Source organism: Vulpes lagopus, chromosome X, assembly GCF_018345385.1.
Source record: "Vulpes lagopus strain Blue_001 chromosome X, ASM1834538v1, whole genome shotgun sequence".
NCBI classification, from domain to species: domain Eukaryota; kingdom Metazoa; phylum Chordata; class Mammalia; order Carnivora; family Canidae; genus Vulpes; species Vulpes lagopus.
Genome location: NC_054848.1, coordinates 34762975 through 34788221, shown reverse-complemented (window position 1 = coordinate 34788221; position 25247 = coordinate 34762975). Strand labels below are relative to the sequence as shown.

The 25247-nt window shown below is 52.1% G+C and overlaps 1 protein-coding gene across 8 annotated transcripts in view; it reads left to right on the top strand.

Annotated features, from left to right (window-relative positions):
- Positions 1–25031, top strand: part of BCOR (BCL6 corepressor) — an 83440-nt gene extending 58409 nt beyond the window's left edge. For 5 of the 8 annotated variants that reach the window (XM_041741442.1, XM_041741440.1, XM_041741438.1 and 2 more), the window contains exons 2-15: positions 575–700; positions 2043–2121; positions 3059–5902; positions 6620–6673; positions 7152–7338; positions 13146–13406; positions 13756–14100; positions 14676–15001; positions 15356–15610; positions 20008–20174; positions 21537–21682; positions 22166–22243; positions 22442–22598; positions 23836–25031. In XM_041741442.1, coding sequence (XP_041597376.1) covers positions 615–700; positions 2043–2121; positions 3059–5902; positions 6620–6673; positions 7152–7338; positions 13146–13406; positions 13756–14100; positions 14676–15001; positions 15356–15610; positions 20008–20174; positions 21537–21682; positions 22166–22243; positions 22442–22598; positions 23836–24127 — 5277 coding nt within the window. In that variant the 5' untranslated portion in view covers positions 575–614 and the 3' untranslated portion in view covers positions 24128–25031. The remainder of the gene's footprint in view (positions 1–574; positions 701–2042; positions 2122–3058; positions 5903–6619; positions 6674–7151; positions 7339–13145; positions 13407–13755; positions 14101–14675; positions 15002–15355; positions 15611–20007; positions 20175–21536; positions 21683–22165; positions 22244–22441; positions 22599–23835) is intronic. The other 3 variants (XM_041741445.1, XM_041741446.1, XM_041741444.1) reach the window with 3 other exon arrangements.
- The last annotated feature ends 216 nt before the right edge of the window (positions 25032–25247 follow it).

Here is a 25247-nt window from a genome sequence, read left to right as displayed (position 1 = left end):
TAGCTCTCCCAGGCCAAACCACCCAGGCAAAACCACCCGGGGTTCAGCGCCTAATCTAATCTAGGGCTGAGTGGGGTGATTCACCAGCCCACCGACTTTTTTAACCCTCGATCTTTTAAGTAGCCCACACCACAACCCCGGAGACGCATCGTAGTTTGGGTTGCCACACCTGACCCTTGTACCTTCCACCACCTCTGGTCCTCTCAGACCCCAGAAGAACCTGCATATGGCTCCCTGGGATGCAGTGCCATAAACTGCCAAGCGTGTTCCCCAAAGGCTGGGAAAGGAGAAGGTGGGCGGGTGGGCAGGCAGGGGCAGCCGGGGGTGGCAGTGCGATGTGTGCAGTAGCGTGGATGGTGTGGTATATGGTTCTTTAACACCTCCCCGCCGGCAAGGAAGCTGCGGGCACCCCTTGTACCCTTCGGGTCAGGTGTGTTCCTTCACTCCTAGACATCTGTAGAACATTGGGTACAGCCTGCCTTCTGTATGAATTACCTAGAAAGAGGGCCTCTCTGGTTCCCTGTTTGGCTCTTCTTTATTCAACCTCCTGGGATTTTTTTTTTTTTTTAAACAGACTAGACTCTTGAAGAAAAGCTGCCATCCAAGAAGACGACATGCTTTCAGCAACCCCCCTGTATGGGAACGTTCACAGCTGGATGAACAGCGAGAGGGTCCGCATGTGTGGGATCAACGAAGACAGGTGAATGTGCTGTCTGGCTGAGGCCTGGGGAGAGGGGGTGGGTGCCCCCGGTCCGCCCCACCCCCACCCCATGCTCCGGAGCAGAGCCCCGGCTGAAGCCCCCCTCACCTTCTCACAGCCAGAGTAGGCCCAAACCGGGTGGGGGAGAATGATCTTCCGCCTAGCTGCCGGCCCTTGATTTACAGTTTTAACAGGCAACCCGGCTCAGCGAAGCATTGCCGCCCTTTAAAAGATTAGCCCCTAAAGCGGCCTTTCAGTGCACTTTCGTCCTTAATTTATTATTTCATATTTATGAAGGAGAATTAATCCCAGTCTATATGCTGCTTTAACTCTAAATGTCAGGAGTGTGGGCCCAGGTGGATCGGCATTCGATGTGCTTTTAAAACAAATAGTTTGCTCAGTAATAAATGGGGAGATGGCCACCCCTTCTTTCATTTAAGCCCCAGGTTTCTTGGTGTCCTCTGCTGCCTATTCTGGCAAGGGCCTCGGCTCCTGGTCTCAGTTGCCTGGCAGCTCTGGTAGCCTCCCTAATCAGTAATTTTGGAGTGTGGGGTAGAGGCAGCTAAGCAGTAGATGATTGAAGCCGCTCTTCGGGGTATCCGCTGCTGCTTGTCAGCGATTTTATCCTGGGGATTTGGAAGTTGGCACTGAGAGCTTTCTTTATCGATGCTGTCTGATAACAAGTCCCAGGGCAGCCGCAGCAGCCTGGCACAGATGTGCAGCTTTCTCTGGAGCCTGGAGCAGCTGACATTTGTATGATATTCGTGTGTATCCCCCGTCATTTTGATAAAGGCAGTCAAATATGGCTTCATTATCACCATGGCAACCACTTTTGTAGAACATGGTACCTAACTTTGTTTGGGGAAAAGTTTTGAAAGCCTGCCCTCGTGAGGAGCACGGAAGTGACTCATGCGCCCAGCCCACAGACTCCAGCCTGTGTCTCCACCTCGGTCTTTGGCCTTCGTACTCCCCTGATGTCAGTCCTCACGTAAAGCATCTCAGGAGGGTCTGCTAGGAGGGCAGAGCTCAGATTGGCCTCCTTGGCCTCTCTAGAGAAAACATGGCACAGGATGTTCATTTCTGTGGCGTCCGGTTTTGGGAGACGTTTGTGATTTTCACGTCCCCCTCGCTCTGAGTCCTGCCTTTCCTTTGTTTTCTCCCAACCCAGCTGAAGCACAATGTGGGAACAACTCTCAACAGGGGCTCACTGGGGAGGAGTTGTTCCAGTAAGGGCAGTTTGAGACATGGAGGTGTTAGAAATTGGTCTGTTCTGGGGTGATCTGGGAAAGGTGGATCAAGTGAGGAATGCTTTCACAAAGTTTGGCATATCCTTTTTAACTAGGAAAATTCCTGTGAATGATGGTGACGCTTCAAAGGCCAGACTGGAACTAAGGGAAGAAAATCCCTTGAACCACAACGTGGTAAGAGACTCATGGCTTCTGTGACTATCAGTGATCTGTAATCCATCCTGTCGCTCAAGGGCCTTTGGGGGGCAGGGCAGGGGCAGGGGCAGGGCCAAGTAGGCTGCTGCTTTTTTGCAGGACCAGGCCCTTACCCCTGCTCTCCTTGGCCCCACACTCCTTTTCACACGCTGCCCATTTATGTCCAAGTCCCACAGTGACTGCTAGGATACGTGCCTCCTTTTTTCTAGAAAGCCACATGCTGCCTCCCATGTCCCCTGGAGTTGGGTAAATTTCCAGCCTCCCAATAGACCCTAAGGGTTTCCTTTTCCAGGAAAATAGGAAACACTGACCCATCTTCAGACAGCAGGGAGAGGAAGTCAAAAGACACAACCAGAGTTTGACCCGTGGCCTCTTCTATTGATCTAGAAATGAGACAGCTAAAGTTCTCCTTTCCTGATGGTCCATCCCACTGAAGATTGTTTCTTGTTATGTTAAATAGTAACGCTTCCCCACCTCTAGGGGGAAAAAAAACCCTAGTGAGCACCCCCTCCCCCAAACCTAATGGGCCTGGGAGGTTCAGGTCCCTACCCCATGAGGTTGGTGCTGGGAGTAGTGGAGCTGGTGTCATCTCTGCAGCAGAGAATTTTTGCTGAGAAGGTGAATTTTCCAGAGTTAATAGATGACTGAATTTAATGTATGGGCCCCAAGTCTAAAGGGATCAACCTTTTACAGGCTTTCAGGATACTAGTTGAACCGAGGTGAGAAGGCAGGCAGCAGAGGCTTTTGGATAAGTGGGCAGGGGACCTGGGCCCCTGTGGAGTCTACCTTTTTAACCCTTTCTGTTCAGATGTTGAGGCTGATGTCACATTGAACTAGTTAGAGGTTTCTCTTTGGGATGGGCCCTGCCTCCTTGAAGGAGCGTCTCGAGTAACACCCGTGTTCTTCTTCTGCAAAGGTGGATGCCACTACGGCCCATCGGATCGATGGCTTGGCCGCGCTGAGCATGGACCGCACTGGCCTGATTCGGGAAGGGCTGCGCGTCCCTGGGAACATCGTGTATTCTAGCTTGTGTGGACTGGGCTCGGAGAAAAGTCGGGAGGCCGCCACGAGCACTCTAGGTGGTCTTGGGTTCTCTTCCGAGAGAAATCCAGAAATGCAGTTCAAACCGAACACACCTGAGACGGTGGAGGCTTCCGCTGTCTCTGGAAAAGCCCCGAATGGCTTCAGTGCTATCTATAAAACGCCACCTGGAATACAAAAAAGTGCTGTACCCACAGCAGAAACACTGGGCTTGGACAGGCCTGCCAGCGACAAACAGAGCCCTCTCAACATCAATGGTGCTAGTTACCTGCGGCTGCCCTGGGTCAATCCTTACATGGAGGGTGCCACGCCAGCCATCTACCCTTTCCTCGACTCGCCAAATAAGTATTCACTGAACATGTACAAGGCCTTGCTACCTCAGCAGTCCTACAGCTTGGCCCAGCCGCTGTATTCCCCAGTCTGCACCAACGGGGAGCGCTTTCTCTACCTGCCGCCACCTCACTACGTCAGTCCCCACATCCCGTCCTCCCTGGCTTCACCCATGAGGCTCTCAACACCTTCGGCCTCCCCAGCCATCCCCCCTCTGGTCCACTGCGCAGACAAAAGCCTGCCCTGGAAGATGGGCGTCAGTCCTGGGAACCCCGTCGATTCCCACGCCTACCCCCACATCCAGAACAGTAAGCAGCCTAGGGTGCCCTCTGCTAAGGCAGTCACCAGTGGCCTTCCCGGGGACACGGCTCTCCTATTGCCTCCTTCACCTCGGCCTTCACCCCGGGTCCACCTTCCTTCCCAGCCTGCTGCAGACACCTACTCGGAATTTCACAAGCACTACGCCAGGATCTCCACCTCGCCCTCCGTCACCCTGTCAAAGCCATACATGACGGTGAGCAGCGAGTTCCCGTCAGCCAGGCTCTCCAACGGCAAGTATCCCAAGGGCCCGGAAGGGGCTGAGAGTGGCCCGCCAGTTCCCGGGCATGCCCGGAAAGCGGCAGGACAGGACAGGAAAGACGGTGGCTCGCCTCCTCTGTTGGAGAAGCAGACAGTTACCAAAGACGTTACTGATAAGCCCCTGGACTTGTCTGCGAAAGTGGTGGATGTAGACGCTTCCAAAGCGGACCACATGAAAAAGATGGCTCCCACGGTCCTCGTTCACAGCAGAGCTGGAAGCGGCCTCGTGCTCTCCGGCAGTGAGATTCCAAAAGAAACACTATCTCCTCCCGGAAACGGCTGTGCTATCTATAGATCTGAGATCATCAGCACGGCGCCCTCGTCCTGGGTGGTGCCCGGGCCAAGCCCTAACGAAGAGAACAATGGCAAAAGCATGCCACTGAAAAACAAGGCCTTGGACTGGGCTATACCGCAGCAGCGCAGTTCATCGTGTCCCCGCATGGGCGGCACGGACGCCGTGGTCACAAATGTCTCGGGCTCCGTGTCGAGCGCTGGCCGCCCGGCCTCGGCGTCGCCGGCCCCCAATGCCAACGCAGATGGCTGCAAGACCAGCAGGAGCTCCATGGACACCACGCCGTCGGTCATTCAGCACGTGGGCCAGCCCCCGACCACGCCCGCCAAGCACAGCGGCGGCACCAGCAGCAAGGGCGCCAAAGCTGGCAACCCGGAGCCCAGCTTCAAAGCCAACGAGAATGGCCTTCCGCCGAGCTCCATATTTCTATCTCCAAACGAGGCGTTTAGGTCCCCGCCGATCCCCTACCCCAGGAGTTACCTCCCTTACCCGGCTCCCGAGGGCATCGCTATAAGCCCCCTCTCCCTACACGGCAAAGGACCCGTCTACCCTCACCCGGTTTTGCTGCCCAACGGCAGTCTCTTTCCCGGGCACCTGGCCCCGAAGCCTGGACTGCCGTACGGGCTGCCCACGGGCCGGCCGGAGTTTGTGACCTACCAGGACGCGCTGGGGTTGGGCATGGTGCATCCCATGTTGATACCTCACACGCCCATTGAGATGACTAAGGAGGAAAAGCCGGAGAGGAGGTCCCGCTCCCACGAGCGAACCCGCTACGAGGACCCGACCCTCCGGAACCGCTTTTCCGAGATGCTGGAGGCTAGCAGCGCCAAGCTGCACCCAGAGGTCCCCGGCGACAAGAACCTAAAGCCGAGCCCTGGCTGGAACCAAGGGAAAACTGTCGTCAAGAGCGACAAACTTGTCTACGTAGACCTCCTCCGGGAAGAGGCAGACGGGAAAACAGACGCCAGCGTGGCCAAGGCGGGCTTCGTGGCCGAGAGCGTGGGCCCGAGCACTGAGCCCACCAAGCCTCCGGCCGACCCGGCCTTGCAGCCGCACCGCGATTTCGTTGCCCTGCGAGAGGAGCTGGGGCGCATCAGTGACTTCCACGAAGCTTACGCTTTCAAACAGGCCCCGGGCCAGCCAGTCTTCACCTTGAGCAAGGAGAGCGTTCCGGCCGGAACCAGCAAGGAGAACCTGGGGATGCCAGTCTCCACTCCGTTCCTGGAGCCAACTCTGGGGAGCGACGGCCCGGCTGTAACTTTTGGTAAAACCCAGGAGGATCCCAAACCATTTTGTGTGGGCAGTGCCCCACCGAGCGTGGATGTCACCCCCACCTATACCAAAGATGGAGCCGATGAGGCAGAGTCCAATGATGGCAAAGTTCTGAAACCGAAGCCATCTAAGCTGGCAAAGAGAATTGCAAATTCCGCTGGTTACGTGGGTGACCGGTTCAAGTGTGTCACTACGGAACTGTATGCAGATTCCAGCCAGCTCAGCCGGGAGCAGCGAGCCTTGCAGGTGAGCCACCCCCCCGCCCAGCCCACCACCCCCACCCACCCCCGAATTTCAGTGACTTTGCCAGTTGTCAGTTCTTTTTTTTATTTTTTATTTTTTTTATTTTTTAATGTGGAAAGTGGATTGGGGGAAGTATGGTAGGGCAGGGCACCGGGCAGATTTGGTTAACGAAGCTTACGGTCAAGTAAATGTAATGAAATGTGTCCGGTACGGGGACGTGAGTGGTAGCACTTAGGAGGTTCATGTGTCTGGATACTTGAAGTTAAATTCTGTAGATACTGAGAGAACTCCACTCAGATGCTGCTAACAGAAGTATTAATGATTGCAAAGGACAGCTAAAGACTGCATGACGTTTACCTATCAGTTGCTTTGATTTCTCTGCCATTACTGTACGTTAACGAATAATACCTAGCAGTGCTGCTTAGAATGCCTTACGTGATACTTGGTGGAGGTGTGTAGCAGCCGCATGTCTGTGGGATTCGTGCAATTTTTTTTTTCACCAAAAAAAAGAAAAAGAGCTCGCTTAAAGGGATAGTCTGTATTTAACTTGCTAGTGAATGATAGATGTTGTGTAGGAATTTCCTTAAGATATTTTACTTTTAATTAAAAGATAAATAAAGCCAAATTGTGTTGCAATGTTAAGAAAAAAATTGGTTTATGCTTATAAAAATGGATGAAGTTATCTAAATGATCCATTGAGTGCCCATTTTAATTACATAGATGGAAGGATTACAAGAGGACAGTATTTTATGTCTACCCGCTGCTTACTGTGAGGTCAGTTCTTCAAATTTTTATTACTAGAATCTTACATAAACCTTTTGAGTTAAATTTCATTTCCAAATATACGAAGGGAAGTTTGTGGGCCATAGTCGTCTTTATTCATTGTGCATTTTGTTTTCTTTTCTGTTGTGTTTTTGTTTTGTTTTCTTTGCGTTGTGTTTTTGTTTTGTTTTTATTTACCTTCAAAAGAGAATGTCTCTGTGCCATGGTGTATGTATGGATATACATACACAGTGCATATATATCTATATACGTATGGCTTTATAAGTAAAGAATGTGTGATTACTTACGTATAGCTACTCTTACATTTTTATCTATTACATTTTAAAATATCTCAGTTGTATCATAAATTGTGGTTGGTTTTGGGCAAACTTTTCTTTGAAACTATTTTCCTTTAAGGTAAGGCAAACGAAATAGCTTTTATGGTAAGGTGTTGTGTTTTTTTTTTTCCCCGTCTCCGTTCTCTTTCTAGCGTGCAATGATGCGCTTCTCAGAGCTGGAGATGAAAGAGAGAGAAGGTGGCCACCCAACAACCAAAGACTCCGAGGTGTGCAAATTCAGCCCTGCCGACTGGGAAAGGTTGAAAGGAAATCAGGACAAAAAGCCAAAGTCAGTCGCCCTGGAAGAGGCCATTGCCGACCAGAATGACAATGAGAGATGTAAGTAACCCCAAGCAGCTTATGTGTGGTGGTGCACTGCTGAGAGTGGGGCGGGGGGGGGCACAGCTCCCAGAGCTGAGGGAGGCTATGGGAAGCAACTCTGCTGCTCTAGCCCTATGGCCAGTGGGCTGCTGAGAGAAACAGTCCGCTGTTGCCCTCTGAGGAGTGAAGAGCCGGTTGTCCGTTTGAATGTGGTGGCATCCAGGGATGAGGCACCCATGCGAGATTATTTCCTGGGACATATCTCCTTTCCTAGGGAAACACCGGTTCTATAGTTAGTAACAGTCTGATACGATAGAAGCAGCATAATGGCAGCAGGAGACAGAAACGCGGCGTGTGTATTGTGTTCTGTTTCATAGCGGGTACAGATACGATTCCCTGCCCTTCCCTTCCTTTTTGTAGCAGTGGAATGATACTTCCAGCCAGAGGCACTCGCCACCCACCATGATGACGGTCACCCCTGGAATGGAGGCTGCAGGTAGTCTCCCTCCAAAGGCAGAGGTTTTGCTGATAGAGGATGATGAGGGCACCACAGAGATAAGATCATGATGTTCTGTGGCAGGTCCGTTGGCCTTCATCGGATGTTGACCGCACGATCTGAGGATGTGGTAGAAACAAGGGGGTTTTTCCCACCGGACAGAGGTTGTATTGTGCCTGGGAGGCAAAACGGCAAGAAAGCTATTGCTTTTCTCAAGTTACTCATTGGGCCCAGCAGCTGGTCACCCACTGCAGTGTGACTTGCTCAAAGGGATTGGCCAGAGACTCCCCTGGCCAATAGGATGTGTGGGTAGCAAGTGGAGCAGGTGTTTCTCCTCGTTTCTTACATATGCAGGCACGAGGCCCGCAGCCCACTCTAGACCTTGGAACCCTCACTGGTGGTGGTGTTAGGGCATCTGGCTGAATGTCAAGGGGACAGTGGGTGCAGGATCCTCCTGACACAGGACAGTAGGGGTGGGAGGTGAATTTTTGAGATGTTGGATGTCACAGGTTTGGTGTCTCCCGTGTGCACCTACTTAGTTCATCAGTGCCTGAAGGAGTTTGGGGAGAACTTGTCCCAGACAGGTCGCTTCTGACTCCCTGGAGCACAGCCCTCTCCTCCCTCCACCCCCCAGTCAGCTTTGGGGTCAAAGGCCTGTGGCTGGTTTCTGGATAGGCCTCACCAGGACCAGTCTGTTTTACTGAAGTCTCAAAAGAAGGGAGTTTTTGTTGCTGGTCAGTGGTGGGGACGCTGATGTACCTGGAATAATAAAGATTTGCCTATGTTTCCACGCGGGGTGGGGGGGGGGGAAGGGGGGAATTGATAGGGGAGCATGGAGGGTCTGAGCTGCTCTTGGGTAAAGCAGCAAAGAATGCCTTCCTCCTTCCAGATGCTCAGTCTGGGCAGCTCTTTCTTTCCCGGACTTGCCCCTAAGCCCAGCTGTTGGGGAAGTCTCCGGGAGACCGGGTAGATGTGGGCCAAACCAAGTTAGTGGGTAGGTGCCTCTCTGGCAAGAGGGAACGGGGGAGATAGGCCAGAGGAAGGGAGCAGGAAGCTAGCCAGCCTGGAGTCTCCTCACCCTTTGTCTGGCTTTTCAGTAACGTGGCCGGACCCAGGGTGGCTCCTGCTCTTCATATCTCACTCACCCTGGCCTTCCCAGGGAAGTTTGTGTCCTCCCCATCTTTCCTGCTGAACCTGGAGTTGAACGCTCAGTCTAGGCAACGGAGAGCAGAGCCCAGATGACTCTGAAAGGCTTCCGTTCTCTGCTGCCCTGAGTCCCTCCAGGCTCAGACCAACGGGCTCACTTTTAAAGACCTGGTGGGGGCAGGGGGCGCAACGAAGGAGGCGGGGCACCATCCCCAACCTTTTGGGGACTCTTGGCTTGTGGTTGGTCTAGAGAAGCCATTGTCCTTGCTGTCACCTCCTCATCCAGAGGATGGTAGGTGCTGGATCCATTCTGCTGCAAATTAACGGGCCTTCTGGTCCTTTTGGCCCTCATGTCTTGTACCCATGTGGGCTCGGGCCCTGCTCCACGTTGGTTCTCCTCACGGGTGTCCACATGGCAGAGAGCCAAGCTGAGCACGTGGCAGCTGGGGTAGGGATGTGTGGGGGGGGGCAGGGGCGACAAAGAGGGCACAGGATGCCTTCCAGATGCCTTCCCTCTTCCAAGGCAGCCCTCCACTCCGGTAGCCCCCAGGAGCTTGTGAGATGGCAGGTGCCTCCTGCGTGGCCCCGGCTGCCCAGGCATGGGTGCATCTTGTTGGGAGGGGCTGGCCTAAGAAGAGCAAATGGAGTCAAAAACACGGTCAGGATTTTCATTTGCTCTTTATGGTAGTAGGGGTGGCTGGATTAAGTTTTAATTTTAGAAGTCTGACAGATGCCTCAGGAGACTTCTCAAACTTGGAAGTTTGTTAATAGGGGAACCATCAGTGGCCTTTTGAAGGTGGGGAGGGACAAGGAGATAATTGGCCGCACCCTTATGAACCGAGAGTGATGGTCTCTCTTGCCAGCCACTTGACTGGGGCAGACCCAGGACCTGCTCAGTGGCAGTGCCTGGGCGGGACCTGGAAGAAGCTTCAGTCAAGGGGCTTTTCACGAAACTTCTCTTTCTCCGGCTGAGCACCTGTGTTTGTAAACTATGTTGAGTCTGGTAGAGGGCAGGAGCTTCCACAAAGTTAGCCTTTGCTGGAGGTGCTGTAGTTCCGTGCAGAGGAGGGAATTTCCATTCTGGGGAACCCTCCCATCTTGTTTTGGGCTCACGGGAGGGGGGGCTGACAGTGGGGAGGGTGCTTTGTTGCCACGGTGACATTTACATGTCACCATGGCAAGGTTTCTGTGAGGCGGTACAGTGGCACAACTGAGATAAACTATGGGATATATGTGCTGTGAGTCACGGGACCTCGCTGCAGGGAGCAAGTGGTAAGCCACCCAACACAGCCACATTCACATCTGCTTAGGTCCAGTGACCAAGAACACATGCCTTCCCACTCGTAGAAGGGTTCCCTGTAGCAGTGATGGTAGACCTGGTGGTTAGGACCCCTGTGTATCTAGCTCTCCGTCTCCTTTGCTTCCAAGGGCATTCCTGGGAGTTGTGGCTAGAATAGCTTCATCGACGAGCTCTGGGTCAGGTGTGTGACATGGAATCTGCCCCCCTAGCCGTGGCCGTGTGTATCTCAGGCAGTCATGATGGGTGCTCTTGAGAATTATTACTGGCCCGTGTAAGGTTGTGCTAGTGTGAGGCCTTGGGGCGAGGCCGGCCTTCACTGAGTTGAATTGGGATCTTGGCCTGGAGAGCCTCGAGAGTTGTGGAGAGGATAGATGCACCTAGCCTGGGGAGAGGTTGTCAAGCAGATTTTACCAGGGCGGGGAAAGGCTCTTGTCCACTTGGGGGAGAAGGGGCTGTCATTCAGCCAGGAACAGGGAGACAGGTCTCCAGTCACTGCTTGCTGACATGGCGAGAGGCCAGGTAGGCGGGATAGAAATGAGCTGCACTGTTGGAAGTTTGCAGGCAGGGCAAAAACTTGTGAGAAGCCTCCCTGAGCAAGATGTGTGTCTTGAAAAGAACTGGGGCTGTTACCGATACAGGTAGTTGTGAGACTCGCAGCCAGAGTGTAAAATGTGGAAGTGACATCTGAAGCACTGGGGTGGAGAGTGGCTTTAACTGATCAGGGTGCATGTCGGGTGTGAGCCGAGGTGGCCAGGGCCCCAGGCCGGCTAAGCCACTGCCTGGTTGTGATCCCTAGAAGGTGTCCATCATCTCCCAGTTACCCCTGCTTTCCAGTCACCTGGTTTGAACCATCTTTCCTACCTAAGGTGTGGGGAGAGGGATGACACATATACTGAACTGACTTTAAAATTAGCACGCGGTGGCTCTGAAAGCTAGCTGATCCCCAGCACCTCCCACGGGGCTTTCTGGATGGGCCGACCAGAGACGTCAATTGGTGTTAACCAGGAGGGCTCACTTCCTAAAATCTCATGCAATGGGGCTAACATTCAAGCTAGTCTGACAGTCTTGGCATCCGTCTGTTCGTTAGAGTGATTTCTCCAGCCTTTCTCTTAGCTGGGCTCAGCCTGTGTTTATGAAGCCCACCCCGGGAGGCAGCTTGCAGTAATATTCCCACTTTACAGCTGAAGGGAGCCGAGTTGTAAAGTAGCACTGTTACTGCTAGAGCAGTTAAGAGGGTCACAGAGCAGCAGGCATGCAAGGCACAACCTGCCCCGTTTGCCTGCCGTGGCCCAACCCAGGCCGGCGGTCAACCCGGCTGCCACTGAGCTTTTGTGTTGGGACGCTGCGGTGAGGGAAGACCCACGTGGTGGGGTCCTTCCACCATTGAGCACACAGGCTAGCCAAGGCCAGGGAGAAGTTCCACACCCCCATCCCCACCCCCCAACTGCTGACCATCACTAAATGGTGGCGATGTCCCCAAGAAAGGGCATATTGGGGCCGGAGTGATGTTTGTTTTTTGGTTTTGGTGGGGTTTTTTTTTCTTTAAGATTTATTTATTTATTCATGAGAGACAGACAGATGCAGAGACACAGGCAGAGGGAGAAACAGGCTCTTCGCAGGAGCCCAATGGGCAGGAGTGATATTCGAAGTGGCCAGGGGTCAGGAGGAAATAGGAGGAGGAATGGGGTCAGCATATGAAGAGTGTGTTTGTGACTTCATCTGGACATGGACTCGAGCAGTTCTCAGTGTTAACCGAACTACCAAACTCCCACTCCTTAACATCTTGCTGATGGGTATGAAATTATTTGTGTATTAGATGAAAGGTGACCCAAGAAGTCGAACCATTTCTTGGGCCAGGGCACCACCTGTGCATGATGTCAAGCTGAGACGGTTTAAGGAGAGGTCCTAAGTCCCAAGGTGATGCTAGGTTGAGCAGAAGGAGTCCACGTGGCATAGGGAGCTCTGGAGCTAGCAGCTCAGCAACTAAAGGCCTTAGCACAAAACACCCCAGCACTGAAAGGGGGCGGAGCCTTGTGTTTGGAAGTCCTCCAGTGCTTGCATGTGAAAGGAAGGCTTGAAAGGGGTGCCACTTGGGTGAACTGGTGTCCCCGTGGGTATGCATGGTGTCATTGAGGTGTCAGGGGTAAAATACGCTTTTTCTCTCCCCAGATGTGAGAGACACACGGGGATGCGTAGTGAATCAGATTGACTTCTTCGAAACTGCCCTTGACCCTTGTCGCGCACACTAGGAAACCTCTCCTTTGGCTTCCCCTAGCTCCTCTTCCAGTTGCCCTTGGGCCCCCAGTTTCTCTGCCTGCCAGCACTCCCTCCCTCCCCAGCCCCCTTTCTTCATGATCTTCCAGTTGACCCAAGGGGACATGGATGCAGTCCCTTCTGCAGATGACATGGAGGAGCTATTTGTTCTTTTTATTACATAGCTTTCCTTTAATTTCAAAATAATACCCTCAGTGAATGTTTCCGAGAGATCTCTTGGGTCAACCCCGGCTTGGTTGGATCTTCCTGCGGGATCACCTGCCCTCCTGCCTGCCCCGCGTGGGAAAGGGCCCCCAGAAGGGACCTAAGCCTCATCGAAGTTGTGGCGATGCCTCATCTTCCGATTCTCCTTGTGCCCCAACCATAAGAAGGTAGAGAAAGTGGAGTGTGGCACATGCCTCACTTTCTGCTTTACTTGCTGAAGCTCTTCAGCTGCCCTTCCTTCAGGACCTTCTGTCTTGGTGGGCTTTGTGCCTCTAACCTGCCAGGTGCCCCGGGTCTTCCGGAGAGTGGGCTGTTGGTGGCAGATTACCGTGGGCAGGGAGCTCCTGCCTTCTTGTGGTGACCTTTGGGCCTTCATTCCTTGTGCTACTGTCTTTCCTCCCCCAGGTGAATACAGTGCTGGAAACAAACATGATCCTTTTGAAGCTCCAGAGGAGAAAGATCTTCCTGTGGAGAAATACTTCGTGGACAGGCAGCCTGTGAGTGAGCCTCCCGCTGACCAGGCGGCCGTGGATGTGCCACACAGCCCCACCCTCCGGCTGGACAGAAAGCGCAAAGTCTCAGGTGACAGCACCCACACTGAGACGGCCGTCGAAGAGCTGCCGGAGGACCCTCTGCTGAAAGCCAAGCGGAGACGAGTGTCCAAAGGTGAGCTTGGTCGGCTTCGGCCGCCTGCGCCTGTGGCCAGAGGTGGATGGACACAAGGGGTGCTGCCCACCCCGAGCCGCGGGGCGCCCAGGGGAAGTCCCTAGTGCGGAGCAGTGGAGGTCCCCCATGTCCCGCCCTGGAGCCCCGGGGAAGCCGCTCACGCCTGCCCTGGCCGCAAAGCCAGCTGCAGGAGTCGGAGCCCAAAGATGGCCAAAGATGAATAAGTCCCCTCCCGAGAGACTTGGTGGCCCACCCCTCCCCTCCCCCACCCCCTTAGTGATGTGTAAGACAGATTGTTCCCTCCCCCCCAGGGGGCTTTTTGATTAATTTGTAGTTATTTCTCCATTAGATGACTGGCCTGAGAGGGAAATGACAAACAGTTCCTCTAACCACTTAGAAGAGCCACATTATAGTGAGCTGACCAACCTGAAGGTGTGCATTGAATTAACAGGGCTCCATCCTAAAAAGCAACGCCACTTGCTGCACCTTAGAGAACGCTGGGAGCAGCAGGTGTCGGCAGCAGAGAGCAAACCTGGCCGCCAGGGCAGGAAGGAAGTGACCCAGGCCGCCCAGCCTGAGGTCACCGCCCAGGGCAATAACAGCCCCGAAGAGAAACCCAGCAGGAAAAGGGCCGAGGCCAAAGGCAACAGAAGCTGGTCGGAGGAGTCCCTCAAATCCAGTGACAATGAACAAGGTATGCAGAGGCCACCCCACCCTGGCCCTGGATGGTGGCTGACCTGCCTTCCTGCAGGGAGAGGCCCCGGGAGCACACCAGAGAAATGGGTGGCCTGGGATGTGGCCGGGGGAGTGCTTTTCCCCCGAGGCCCTTCCAGCCCCCAAGCTGCCCTTGGGAATGAGTGTACAGTGAGGGGCTCTGGAGGGAGCTTGGCTTCCCAGTTCCTGCTCACCGGCGCTGGGCAGGAAAGGCAAGTCAGTCTGGGTGACCCTGAGGGGCTGGCCAGGGGCCCCCGCCACCCCCTGTGGGTGGGGGTGGGAGATATGGAAGGGCTGGGCTCCTGCCCTCCTGTCCCAGTCCTTTGAAGAAACTTGGCCGTGCGGAGTCTTGTGGGTTAACCTATTTGCCATTTCAATGTGGGATAATTAAAATATTAATGCTTTGGAAACATAATTGGTATATCTTTAAAAACTGAAGCCGCTCCAGTGATCAGTGCTAACAATGGGCTTTTCTTTCCGCATCGGCTACAACTGTGTAACGCCCGCTTCTTCTCCCCCTCCCTCCTTCCCGCCCGCCACCCCCTCCGGATTTAGGCTTGCCTGTGTTCTCCGGCTCTCCGCCCATGAAGAGCCTTTCATCCACCAATGCAAGCGGCAAAAAGCAGACTCAGCCAAGCTGCACGCCAGCCTCGAGGCCGCCTGCCAAACAGCAGAAAATTAAAGAAAGCCAGAAGACAGATGTGCTGTGCACAGACGAAGAAGAGGATTGCCAGGCTGCCTCCCTGCTGCAGAAATACACCGACAACAGCGAGAAACCATCCGGGAAGAGACTGTGCAAAACCAAGCATCTGATCCCTCAGGAGCCCAGGCAGGGCTTGTCACTGACAGGAGACTACTATGTGGAGAACACTGATGGCAAGGTACCTCTTGCCCCCCCTGCTCCCCCGCTGGGCCTGGGAGAGCACTGCCTGCCTGCCCGCCTGCCCGCCCGCCCGCCCGCCCGCCTCTCTGCTTCTGAGGACGGGGCTTTCCTTTTCCCATGTTCCTTCCCCCAAAAGTCACTGCCCCCCTATCCCAGGCTGGTGATGAAGTTTCAAACTAGTAAGAATGAAACCCCTTCTCTCCACCCACCCCTGGCCCCTCTCCACACCTCCCCCAAACAAAAGAAAAGGGAAAAATGCCTGCCTCCACTCTGGTCCGTTACTTGGGGAGGAAGGGAGAAGCTGGTGTCAGAAGCCGGACCTAACCATGCACGCTGCCTGGTTTTGTGATAGGTGACTGTCCGGAGATTCAGAAAGCGGCCTGAGCCCAGTTCCGACTACGATCTGTCACCAGCCAAGCAGGACCAGAAGCCCTTCGACCGTTTGCAACAATTGCTGCCAGCTTCCCAGTCCTCACAGCTGCCACGCTCAAGCTCCCCTCCAGAGACCACCCAGTCGCGCCCGATGCCTCCAGAAGCACGGAGACTCATCGTCAACAAGAACGCGGGCGAGACCCTCCTGCAGCGGGCCGCCAGGCTTGGCTACGAGGTGAGAGGCCTTGGGAGCCCTGCATTCCAAGACCCCTGACCCTCGTTGCTCCTTCGAGGCTGGGGGTGGTGGGGGTACCCCCCCGCCGCCGCCTGCCCCGGGGCAGGGGCTCAGCCCCCTCCACATCAGGGGCCAGCCTGGATATTCCAGCAGGATGTTTGTGTGAGCCCCACTCGTGCTCCCGTCTCTTTGCTGGCTTGTTCAATCGCCGTGTGAAAAGAAAGGCCTCTCTGATGTTCAGTTCGTGTTCAGGCAGGTAGGCTGCTTCGGCATCCTCCAGTCTTGCTCACTTATCTCTGATATAAAATCTGACATAACCCAGGGCTTGGCGACTGGGGGAATTTTAATGAGCCCTTTTGGATTCTGATTAGCAAGGGGGAGAGAAGTTATTAGCTCTATTTTGGGTTGCTTCTGCTGTTTCAGGCAAAGCGGGGACCCTGTTGGGAGGAGGTGGGAGATGTCTGGGCAGGTGTAGGGGTTGTAGGGTAGGGTGCAGTGGGGGGCAGACCAGAAGAGAAGGGTCTTTTTTTTTTTTTTTTGAGGGCCCAGGAGCCTGAGGGGGAGGAACTCTGGCTCTGCCTAAGACTCACCACCCCCTCCCTCTCCCCCACCCCACTGCTCTCCAAGACCGGCTCACATTGGAGTTGCCCTCTGAGAGATAGATTACCCCCTCTGCCCTGCACAGCTTCCCCACCACACTTGTCAGATGAAATTGTGATGTAATAGCCCACAGGGCAAAGGCATTTTTTATGCTGGCATCAGCCCCCTGGGAATTGAATGGTGAAAATAAAACGGGGCTCAGCAGGCTAAGTGTGGAGGTGTGGACGAGGCCCGCGGTGGCAAGACCTGTGCCAGCCCAGGGCTCCGTCGACGGCTCCCAGGACTTGCCCGGAGTCCTGGCCCCCACACCCTGGCCAGCTCTGTGCCTCTGTCTGCTGTAGGGGGGAGCTTGACCCCAACCCAGCCCCCTCCACCTGCCACCCACTCCCCTCCCTTCCCCAGGGAAGTAACTGGGTAGGAAGTAAGAAGCCCTAGCAGATTTCTTAGTTTAGGGGTAGTTTAGGTTGTCAGTTAATTGTGTTACCGTTTGTACCGACATGTCTCTTCCAGAGATCTGTGGATTGCCAGGAGAGAACTCTGGAATAATTCTTTGGTTAGGGGAGGTGAAACCCACGTGGCACGGTTGGCTTCCCGGGAGCTGAGAGCTGCAGCACTTAAGAGGACAGGGCAGATACTCTACACGCTGAGCTAGAGCCCAGGTGCCTGGCGTTCGCTCGTTATTGGTCATGGCTGAGAAAAAGGACCTGTGATTTGGCAGACACTGGAGAGCAGGAGGGTGACCCTGTTCCATTTGCCTTAGAGGGCAGGGCTCCCAATCTCCCCTCTGAACTTGACATTTCCAGCGATCCCCATTTGGGACCAGAAACCTCAGGAGACCCTTGTTCGTCCTCTAAGGAAGTTTCCATCTTGGTTTTTGTGGAACTCAGGGGGTCTCGGGCCTGGACGGAAGAGCCCTTACTCAATCCACGCATTAAGCTACGTAACAGGTTTTGATAGCGTCTGAAGCCCTGGGAATGTTTAGGTCAGGACAAATCGGGGCGGGGGGGTTACCCCTTCACAGCGAAAGTTCAGTATGTAAGTTACACAAATCACCAGTTTTGATGCCGAACATTTAACTATTCACTTTTAACCCCCAACTTTCTAGGATTTCGTTGGGCAGGATGTAAAATGTTGGGATGGTGGCCACTTAGATTTGACAGCCTGAATCTTTGAATGTTGAAGGACAGTTTGTTTAACCCCAGTAAAGGCGTGTTTTTGCGAAGCCATTGATTTGGGGAGGGTCTTGCAGAAGTTAATCTTTACCACTGTGATTTTTCTGCTTACCTAGAGATACTATGTGTCATAGAAGGTTGTCTGAGCTTTGTGTTGTGGTTATCTGGTCCTTATGGTTTAGAAACACCCTCTGTGTTAAATAGACCACTTTGCATGGCTAGAGACACTTGAAGCTCTCCCTCCTGATAAAAATACTTCTGTTTCTTAGGCTAAAATGCCAGTGTGCAACCACATGCTTGTGCATTTAGTGGTGATGGTTAAATTTTCTATGAATTGAATAAATCATGTTTTTAAAAAAGTTAATGAGGCATTTAATTAATTAACAATGTCGGGTTTATGGCCTTTATGGTTACATTTTGCGGTTAATGGCATTCGGCTTATAGCCGCTTAACAGAGAATTGTCCAACGAAAACAGTTTAATTTTGTTTGGAAATGGGTGGGCTGCCCTTCAAACACTCCCATGTCTAGCATAGAAAATAAAGCAAGAACTGTGTTGGGTAGAGGACTGGCCCAGCCTCGTAGCCATCGTCCCTGTGGGTGACATCAAGCACTGTAGAGGCCACTGCCCTCCTTGCAAGGTGAGTGTACAGAGTGGGCCTCATCACAGCCAGACTGCATCCCTCTCACAGGGGCCCTCTTGGGCCTTCAGGATCTTCCCTCCTGACTGGTTACCCGTCGACTTGAGCTGTAGATCTAGTACCTCACCTTCATTGAACTTGGGGTTTAACCTCTCCAGACCTCAATTTCCTCAAGCGTTGAATGAGAATAGTACCACCTTAACCTTCCTGCCATCCCAAAGGTTTACTGTGGGATAGCAGGTGATGGACTCATTTGGGGAAAATAAGACATGCTCTAAATAGCACAGTTCAGTTAGGGCTGCCCATGATGGGCAAAGAGCCCGACCTGGCCGGCAGGTGACAGCTGCCTCTCCTGCCACCCTCCAAGAAAAGAGAGTTGACTTACCCATCAGCTTCGTTGTCCTTTCATTTCTAGGTTCCCTCATACCCGCCCAGTAGCGATGAAGGTTTCCAGGTGAAGGCCATAATTGTCAGAGCAAATAAACCCTGGGTTGATAGGACACCAGGCAGGCCGCCGGGACCCGGGGAAATTGATCTGCGCACAGCAGTCGGTGGCGTTCAGACCTGATCCCAGAGCCACGTGACGAGGCCTCTCCCTGGCTGGGGCACACAACTCATTAGCTTGCAGCCGTCCACTCGAGTCTGGCTAGTGAGGGCCTGCTAAAAGAGCAGCAGCTTCATGCGGTATCCTGGATACCAGGGCTTGGGGCAGGTGGCCTGGGAGCCCAGAGGATTGTGGGCTTTCTGGCAGGTTGGGATCTGAACGAAGAAACGCATCTGTGGGCATGCCTTCTGTCTTCGTCCTCCTCCTGTCTTCGTCCTCCTCCTGTCTTCCTCCTCTTCCTGTTTTGGAAGCAGGACCTGAAGCAACAGGGCATCGATGGCCAAGTTTACCAGCATGCAACATTAGGTTCACAGGGTGAACATATGGAACGTTCTAGTTAACTCCCAAGTATATGGTCACTTTTGATTGATGGGTCCCAGAAAGGGCACAGGAGGTTTGCAGATCCCACCTTACATCCATGGGTGGCTGGAATGACCCCAGTTTTAGGTTTAACAGATGAGTTATTTAAAAGTTGTTCCAGGGAGGCCTGCTCTGACCCCGTCCAGCTCCCCACTAGCAAGTAGACTGAGTGTAGGCAGGCCCCGCCTACCTGCAGCTCTGGGAACCTGACAGCTCTCTGCTGGGCATGACTTGTAGGAAAACAGTGTGGTGTGTTTTCTGGTGGCAAATGCTGTTCTGTGTGTTTGAAAACTTTCTTAATCAAGGTAATAAAACATTGAATAAATTACTGCTCTGCTTACTGGGAGCGGTTCATATTAATATTTTAACACACCAAAGAAGTCAGATTAATAACAGTGATTCTAATGCAAACTGTTGACACAGGATACCTTCTGATACGGGGGCGGGGGGTGTGTAGACTTGTTTTATTTAGTTCTCAAGACGTGTAGGGTGCAGCGTACAGGTTTCTGGATCTCTGTCCTTAACTTAAGGAACTATGAAAATCTTATATGTTGGTTCTGCTCCAAGTGGTGTGGTGCGAGGTAGAATAGAGGGTGGGATTATCTGAAGCATTTGGTGTCCTTTCTCGATGTTATATGTGGTGAAAAGAGAGAGTGTCTCTTACCCTATTTACCCTGCAAGCAGGAGCTTGGGAGGACCTGGCTAACCAAACCTGCCCCCCCACCCCCCCTCTACGTGAAGGAATGTTCTCCAGCTGATTTAATCTCTGGGCATCGGTCATCCACGCTTTTATCTAGACTTGTGTTTTTCTCCACTACCACCTACTGAATGGACCCATTCACTCCATCACATGTGCTCTTGCCGCCTTGCCAGCACATCCCCCCCAGCCTGTGTTACAGGGGCTCTGAGCCCCAGGGATGCACATTTTTGAGAGTAGGCACTGCCAGGCTATGGACAAGATACCCTCACAGGGTTTGTTGTGCAGTGCTCTGATGGTGTACCTCTCTCTTCTCCACCCACAGGAGGTGGTCTTGTACTGCCTGGAGAACAAGATTTGTGACGTGAACCATCGAGACAATGCGGGTTACTGCGCCCTCCATGAGGCTTGTGCTAGGGGGTGGCTCAACATCGTGCGACATCTCCTTGAGTACGGCGCAGACGTCAACTGCAGTGCCCAGGACGGAACCAGGTCAGTGGCTGTGGGAGGAACCAGGAGGGCATGGGGAAAACCCCCGAAGGAAAGATGAAGGGTGATAACCTAAGCATGTTGATGGTGGAGTCTTCTAGAATGGAATTGAACAAACCTCTCTGGCAAATTTAGATAGGACTTTAAAATTAGTAAAGCTCCCCTGGACAGAAGTCCCTGAAGATGTTGGAGCCTGCGTGAATAACTGAGGGTCTTGTCTTTTATTTTAAAGATTTTATTTATTTATCCATGAGAGACCCACAGAGAGAGGCAGAGACATAGGTAGAGGGAGAAGCAGACTCCCTGCAGGGAGCCCGATGCAGGACCCAATCCCAGGACCCCGGGATCACAACCTGAGCCAAAGGCAGATGCTCAACCACTGAGCCACCCAAAGGCCCAGATGTTGTATTTTAAAACCCTAGACTCTGTCAGCATCTCTCAAATTGCTGTATTTAAAATATATGTAAGTTGATAGTCTCAGGAATACGGACAGAGGGCCAATGGCCACTGGCCCCGTAGGACCTGCCATGTCCACCCACGTCCTCAGGCCTGTCCCCTATCCTGTCCTTGACCTCAGGTCAGACTCCTAGGTTGGAGTCCCCCAAGTGTCTTCCTGGTAGTGTACATGGGATGCTACCGGGAGGTGGGCATAGGGCTTTCCCGACAGGCAGAGAATTAGCAAAACTTAAATATTAGCAATATTTGGTATCTCGCTACTTTCCAAATAGCATTCCCTCAGGATTGGACTGAGGGCAATGTTCTGACCTCGGTGGACATGGGCTGGAGGACTCTACCCTCCTGAGATTTTGCCCCAGGGACTCTACTTCTGGGCCAGAGGCTTGATCATTGATCTCTAAGCTGCTCGTGTGTGGCTTTCAGGAGAGGCTCCACTTTGTACGTAGTTTTTTTAAAAAGAAAACGAGTAGGCTTTTTTTTTAATGGTAGAACAATTGTTTGGTGTTTGGCTTCTATAATGGTGTGATTTTTGTTTGTTTCTTTGGGTTTTTTTGCCCCCTATAAATTTTTTTTTTTCCAGTCTATCACTACTTAAGTTCTTTTGAAAAGAGTTTCATTTTAAGCTTGAGTTCCTCCTTGGGCCGTGGATTAAAATAGATCTGCATCTGCAAATTAGGCTTGAAATTGTCCTTTCACATGCCTTGTAAAGGGTTACTCATAGAAATTATAGCAGACTAAGTTGTTGCTGTACCTCAGGCCACTCATAGTGCCTCAGTTTCCCTATCTGGAGTGGCAGCAGTGGTACGCACCTCCTTGGTGAAATAGTGTGCCCGGGGGGCTTGGTGCACACACGTCCATTTGCCTGTGGGAGGCAGGCACAGGTCCCATCCCACCCTGTGTCTCTCCTAGACCTCTTCACGACGCTGTTGAGAATGATCACTTGGAAATTGTCCGCCTGCTCCTCTCCTATGGTGCTGACCCCACTTTGGCTACGTACTCAGGTAGAACCATCATGAAAATGACTCACAGTGAACTCATGGAAAAGTTTTTAACAGGTACGACAAAGTTCAAGAAATGGTCTTAAACTCAACCATAGATGGTTTCTTCACACACTTCCGTCCAGTGACACCCCCACCCCCACCCCCACCCCGGACCCACGGGGCCCACTCTTCCTCCCTTTAAGTTCTGTTTCCTGGGGAAAGCCTGTCTATCAGAGTAGGGATAACATGATTCAGAGAAGAGACGCATACTGTCTTTGCTTGTGAGGGCCGAGAAAATTCTTAGCTTGCCAATGTAGCCTTTTTGGTGGGCCAGGGGCAGGAAAGGTAGTCTGCCCATCAGGAAGGCAGGTGGACAGGTATGCAGGTTCTGGTCCCGTGTGGCCAAGAGCAGGGTATTGGAAGCATGCCTAAGAGGGAGAGCTGTGAGGTGGAATGTAGGTGACATGACAGCCCTAACAGTGACCTCCCCATGCCTCTCCTAAGGCGGCCAGTGTTTGATTTGCCCCAGTGGGTCTTACCTTGTTTTTCTATCTCCAGATTACTTAAATGACCTACAGGGTCGCAGTGACGAAGACTCGAATGGCTCCTGGGAGTTCTATGGCAGCTCTGTGTGTGGTGAGCAGTGGTTCTTTTGAGTTCAGTGGCAAGTGAATGAGTTACAGAACGTTTCTCCCCGGTGTGGGTGAGGGGCGGTGGGCAGCCAATGCTGTAAGCAGGGCTGAGTTGGGCAAGAATTTTTAGAGTCCTCTTTTGACAACAGCTGAAATCTCGTGGCAGCTTACTGATTTCTTTATCTCTTTTGCCCTCCATCAGAACCAGATGATGAAAGTGGGTATGATGTTTTAGCAAACCCCCCAGGACCAGAGGACCAGGATGATGACGATGAGGCCTACAGCGATGTGTTTGAGTTTGAGTTTTCAGAAAGCCCCCTCTTACCGTGTTACAACATCCAAGTGTCCGTCGCTCAGGGGTGAGCATGACTATCATGTGCTTGAGAACTCAATGGGCTGCTCCTGAGGTGGCAGGAGTCAGAAAGCCCCATAAGCAGATGAGGGCTGGTGGGTGAATGAATCCTCAGTGCCCACAAACCCCACATAATGCAGTCAATCCTTTCTAGAAAAGGTGTGGAGGGGAAGTACAGCATGGTATAAGTGCCCTTAACAGGACCCCTACCCGGAGCCCAAAGGACATTGAATTCAGTGACTGGAATTTCACAGAAGAGTCTGGGCACCTTGGATCCTTAGGTCACTAAACTCTTTGGGTCCTCCTCAGGAGCCCCCCACAACAGGCCACCTTAGGGACCTTCCAAGGCATTTGAGATCTGTTGGCTGATGCTGCTAGACCCCCTCTCGTGTAAAGCTGGAAAGAACATTATACATTAGCTGGGATCTTCTTGAGCATCATCCAAGTTGGTTAGATCCAGTCTGGCCCCCATGGTCCAGCCATGGGGCTGCAGATGACCAATCCCCTGGGAGTGTGTGCACATTAGGGGACTGTTGTGCTATGTGTTGACACAGGTGCTTAATGAGTAACATCCTCCCCAGGCTCCAAAGTTGTAAACACATAGCCGTTGTGGTGACATTTTATTAGTAATAGAAATCATAAAGCGTGGCAGGGCATACAGAAGGAATGTAACACCTTCCTTCTCAAAAGCGTCACTCCCTCCCAAAAGCACCGGAGGTTGGGGATGGAGAGTGTGGGGAAGGGAACGCAAGCCAGCCAGCCTTCCACATTTATGATGCTCCACTTGGGGGTCTCGGTGGGGAGGAGAGACCCCAGGGGCCTCCGAGAGCGACTCTCAGGCCGGGATACAGAAGGCTGCCCACGGTGATAGGAGCGAGGCACTCGCCTTGGAGAGTGGTGACCTGAGCTGTGGCCAGGGCTGAGTGAGTGGGTCCTTGTGTGTCAGTTCTGGCAGCACTGTGACACTGAGATGAGGCTCCTTCGGGGTGCTGTCTCTGCTTCCCTCTAAGTCAGCCGGTTGTCTCTCGATGGTCTCTTAATAAATCCAGGCAGGTCCAGCATTCTCGCCTCCGAAAGTAGATCTTCTGAGGATGGTGAGAAGCGGGGTGGCAATGTAACTGCAGAAGTGACTGTCTTCGGTGGTGGCCAGCCCAGGGACTCTTTTCATCAAGGGTGGGCGTTCGTACTCCTGAGTGCTTCGAGGTTGGCCAGAAGTTCGAACTATTCTCCTGTCTTGTTCGCAGGCCTCGAAACTGGCTGTTGCTTTCGGATGTGCTCAAGAAGCTGAAAATGTCTTCCCGCATATTCCGCTGCAATTTCCCAAATGTGGAAATCGTCACCATCGCAGAGGCGGAATTTTACCGGCAAGTTTCAGCAAGTCTCCTGTTCTCTTGCTCCAAAGACCTGGAGGCCTTTAACCCAGAAAGCAAGGAGCTCTTAGATCTGGTGGAGTTCACTAGCGAGCTGCAGACTCTGCTGGGCTCGTCCATGGAGTGGCTCCACCCCAGCGACATGGCCTCGGACGACTACTGGTGAGCTCGCCAGACCCGCCGTGTACAGTGTGTCATAGTGTTAATCTTTGTGCATATGTGTCATAATACGACTATTTCTGTAAAGAAAGGACACTATTACATATGAAAATATCTCTTCTTTATATAAGAGAAACGACTCCAGTCAGAAGGACTTAGCAACATGTGGTGTTTTTTGTTTTGTTTTGTTTTGTTTTCCTTTTTAAACTTCTGAGTCGGTTTTTACAAAGTTGTTATAATGTTTCTTTACTTTTCAAATGCACACCTGTTTTGGGATATGTTCATTTTTACTTGGAACATTAGTTTCTTTTCGTTTCTTTTTTAAGGAAAAAAAAATGAGGAAACGGAGCTGCACACTTGGACTCAAGGTGTCACACAAAGCTCCCATGACAGAGGCCACCACTGTTTTCAAGTGTGGCCAGAACCATACGGTTGGTTTGGGGGAGCGAATTGGGTGAAGGCACTTGGTAATTGTAACTTTATGTTTTGTTTACAGAGTACCTGCTCAGGCCAGGTAAATGCTATTGGATGTAATCCAGTAGCGTGTAATATAAATTCAAACCATATCCACACACAACAACTAATTGTATGAAACTTTTATATCCTAATTTAAAAGCTGTGAAATTAGTTTTCACGCATCAAACCGGATTGTTTATATGTTTAAACATTTTATGCTCTTATTTAAAGAAGACTTTGAGCTATTTTTTTCTGTACCCTGTAAAATATTGAAAACTAACATAATATGTTGAGGTTGCTTGAAAATGTACATAAAACTAAAATTTTCTGAATTGTGTGTTTATGTTTGAAATCTGTGTTTTAACTTTGTAAGTAAATTCTCTGCCTTTGTATTTATATTTTACAAAAATTTTCTTAAAAGGCAATAAACCTGTTGAGGAAAGGAGAAAATCGAAGTATTTCGTGTCTGATGTATTCCTAAAATGTTACTATTGTTACAGATGCCTTTTAAGTGACAATGGCAGTCAGTCCCCTACCAGTGACTTGAAGGGGAATTTATCATTTCTGTAAACGAAAGCCAACTGAGGATTTCAGGGGAGTTAGCCTTCCAACACAACATGTGTCCTAGCCTAAAAGCTCAGTTCGTGGGCGTGTATTTATTTTGATGTCTC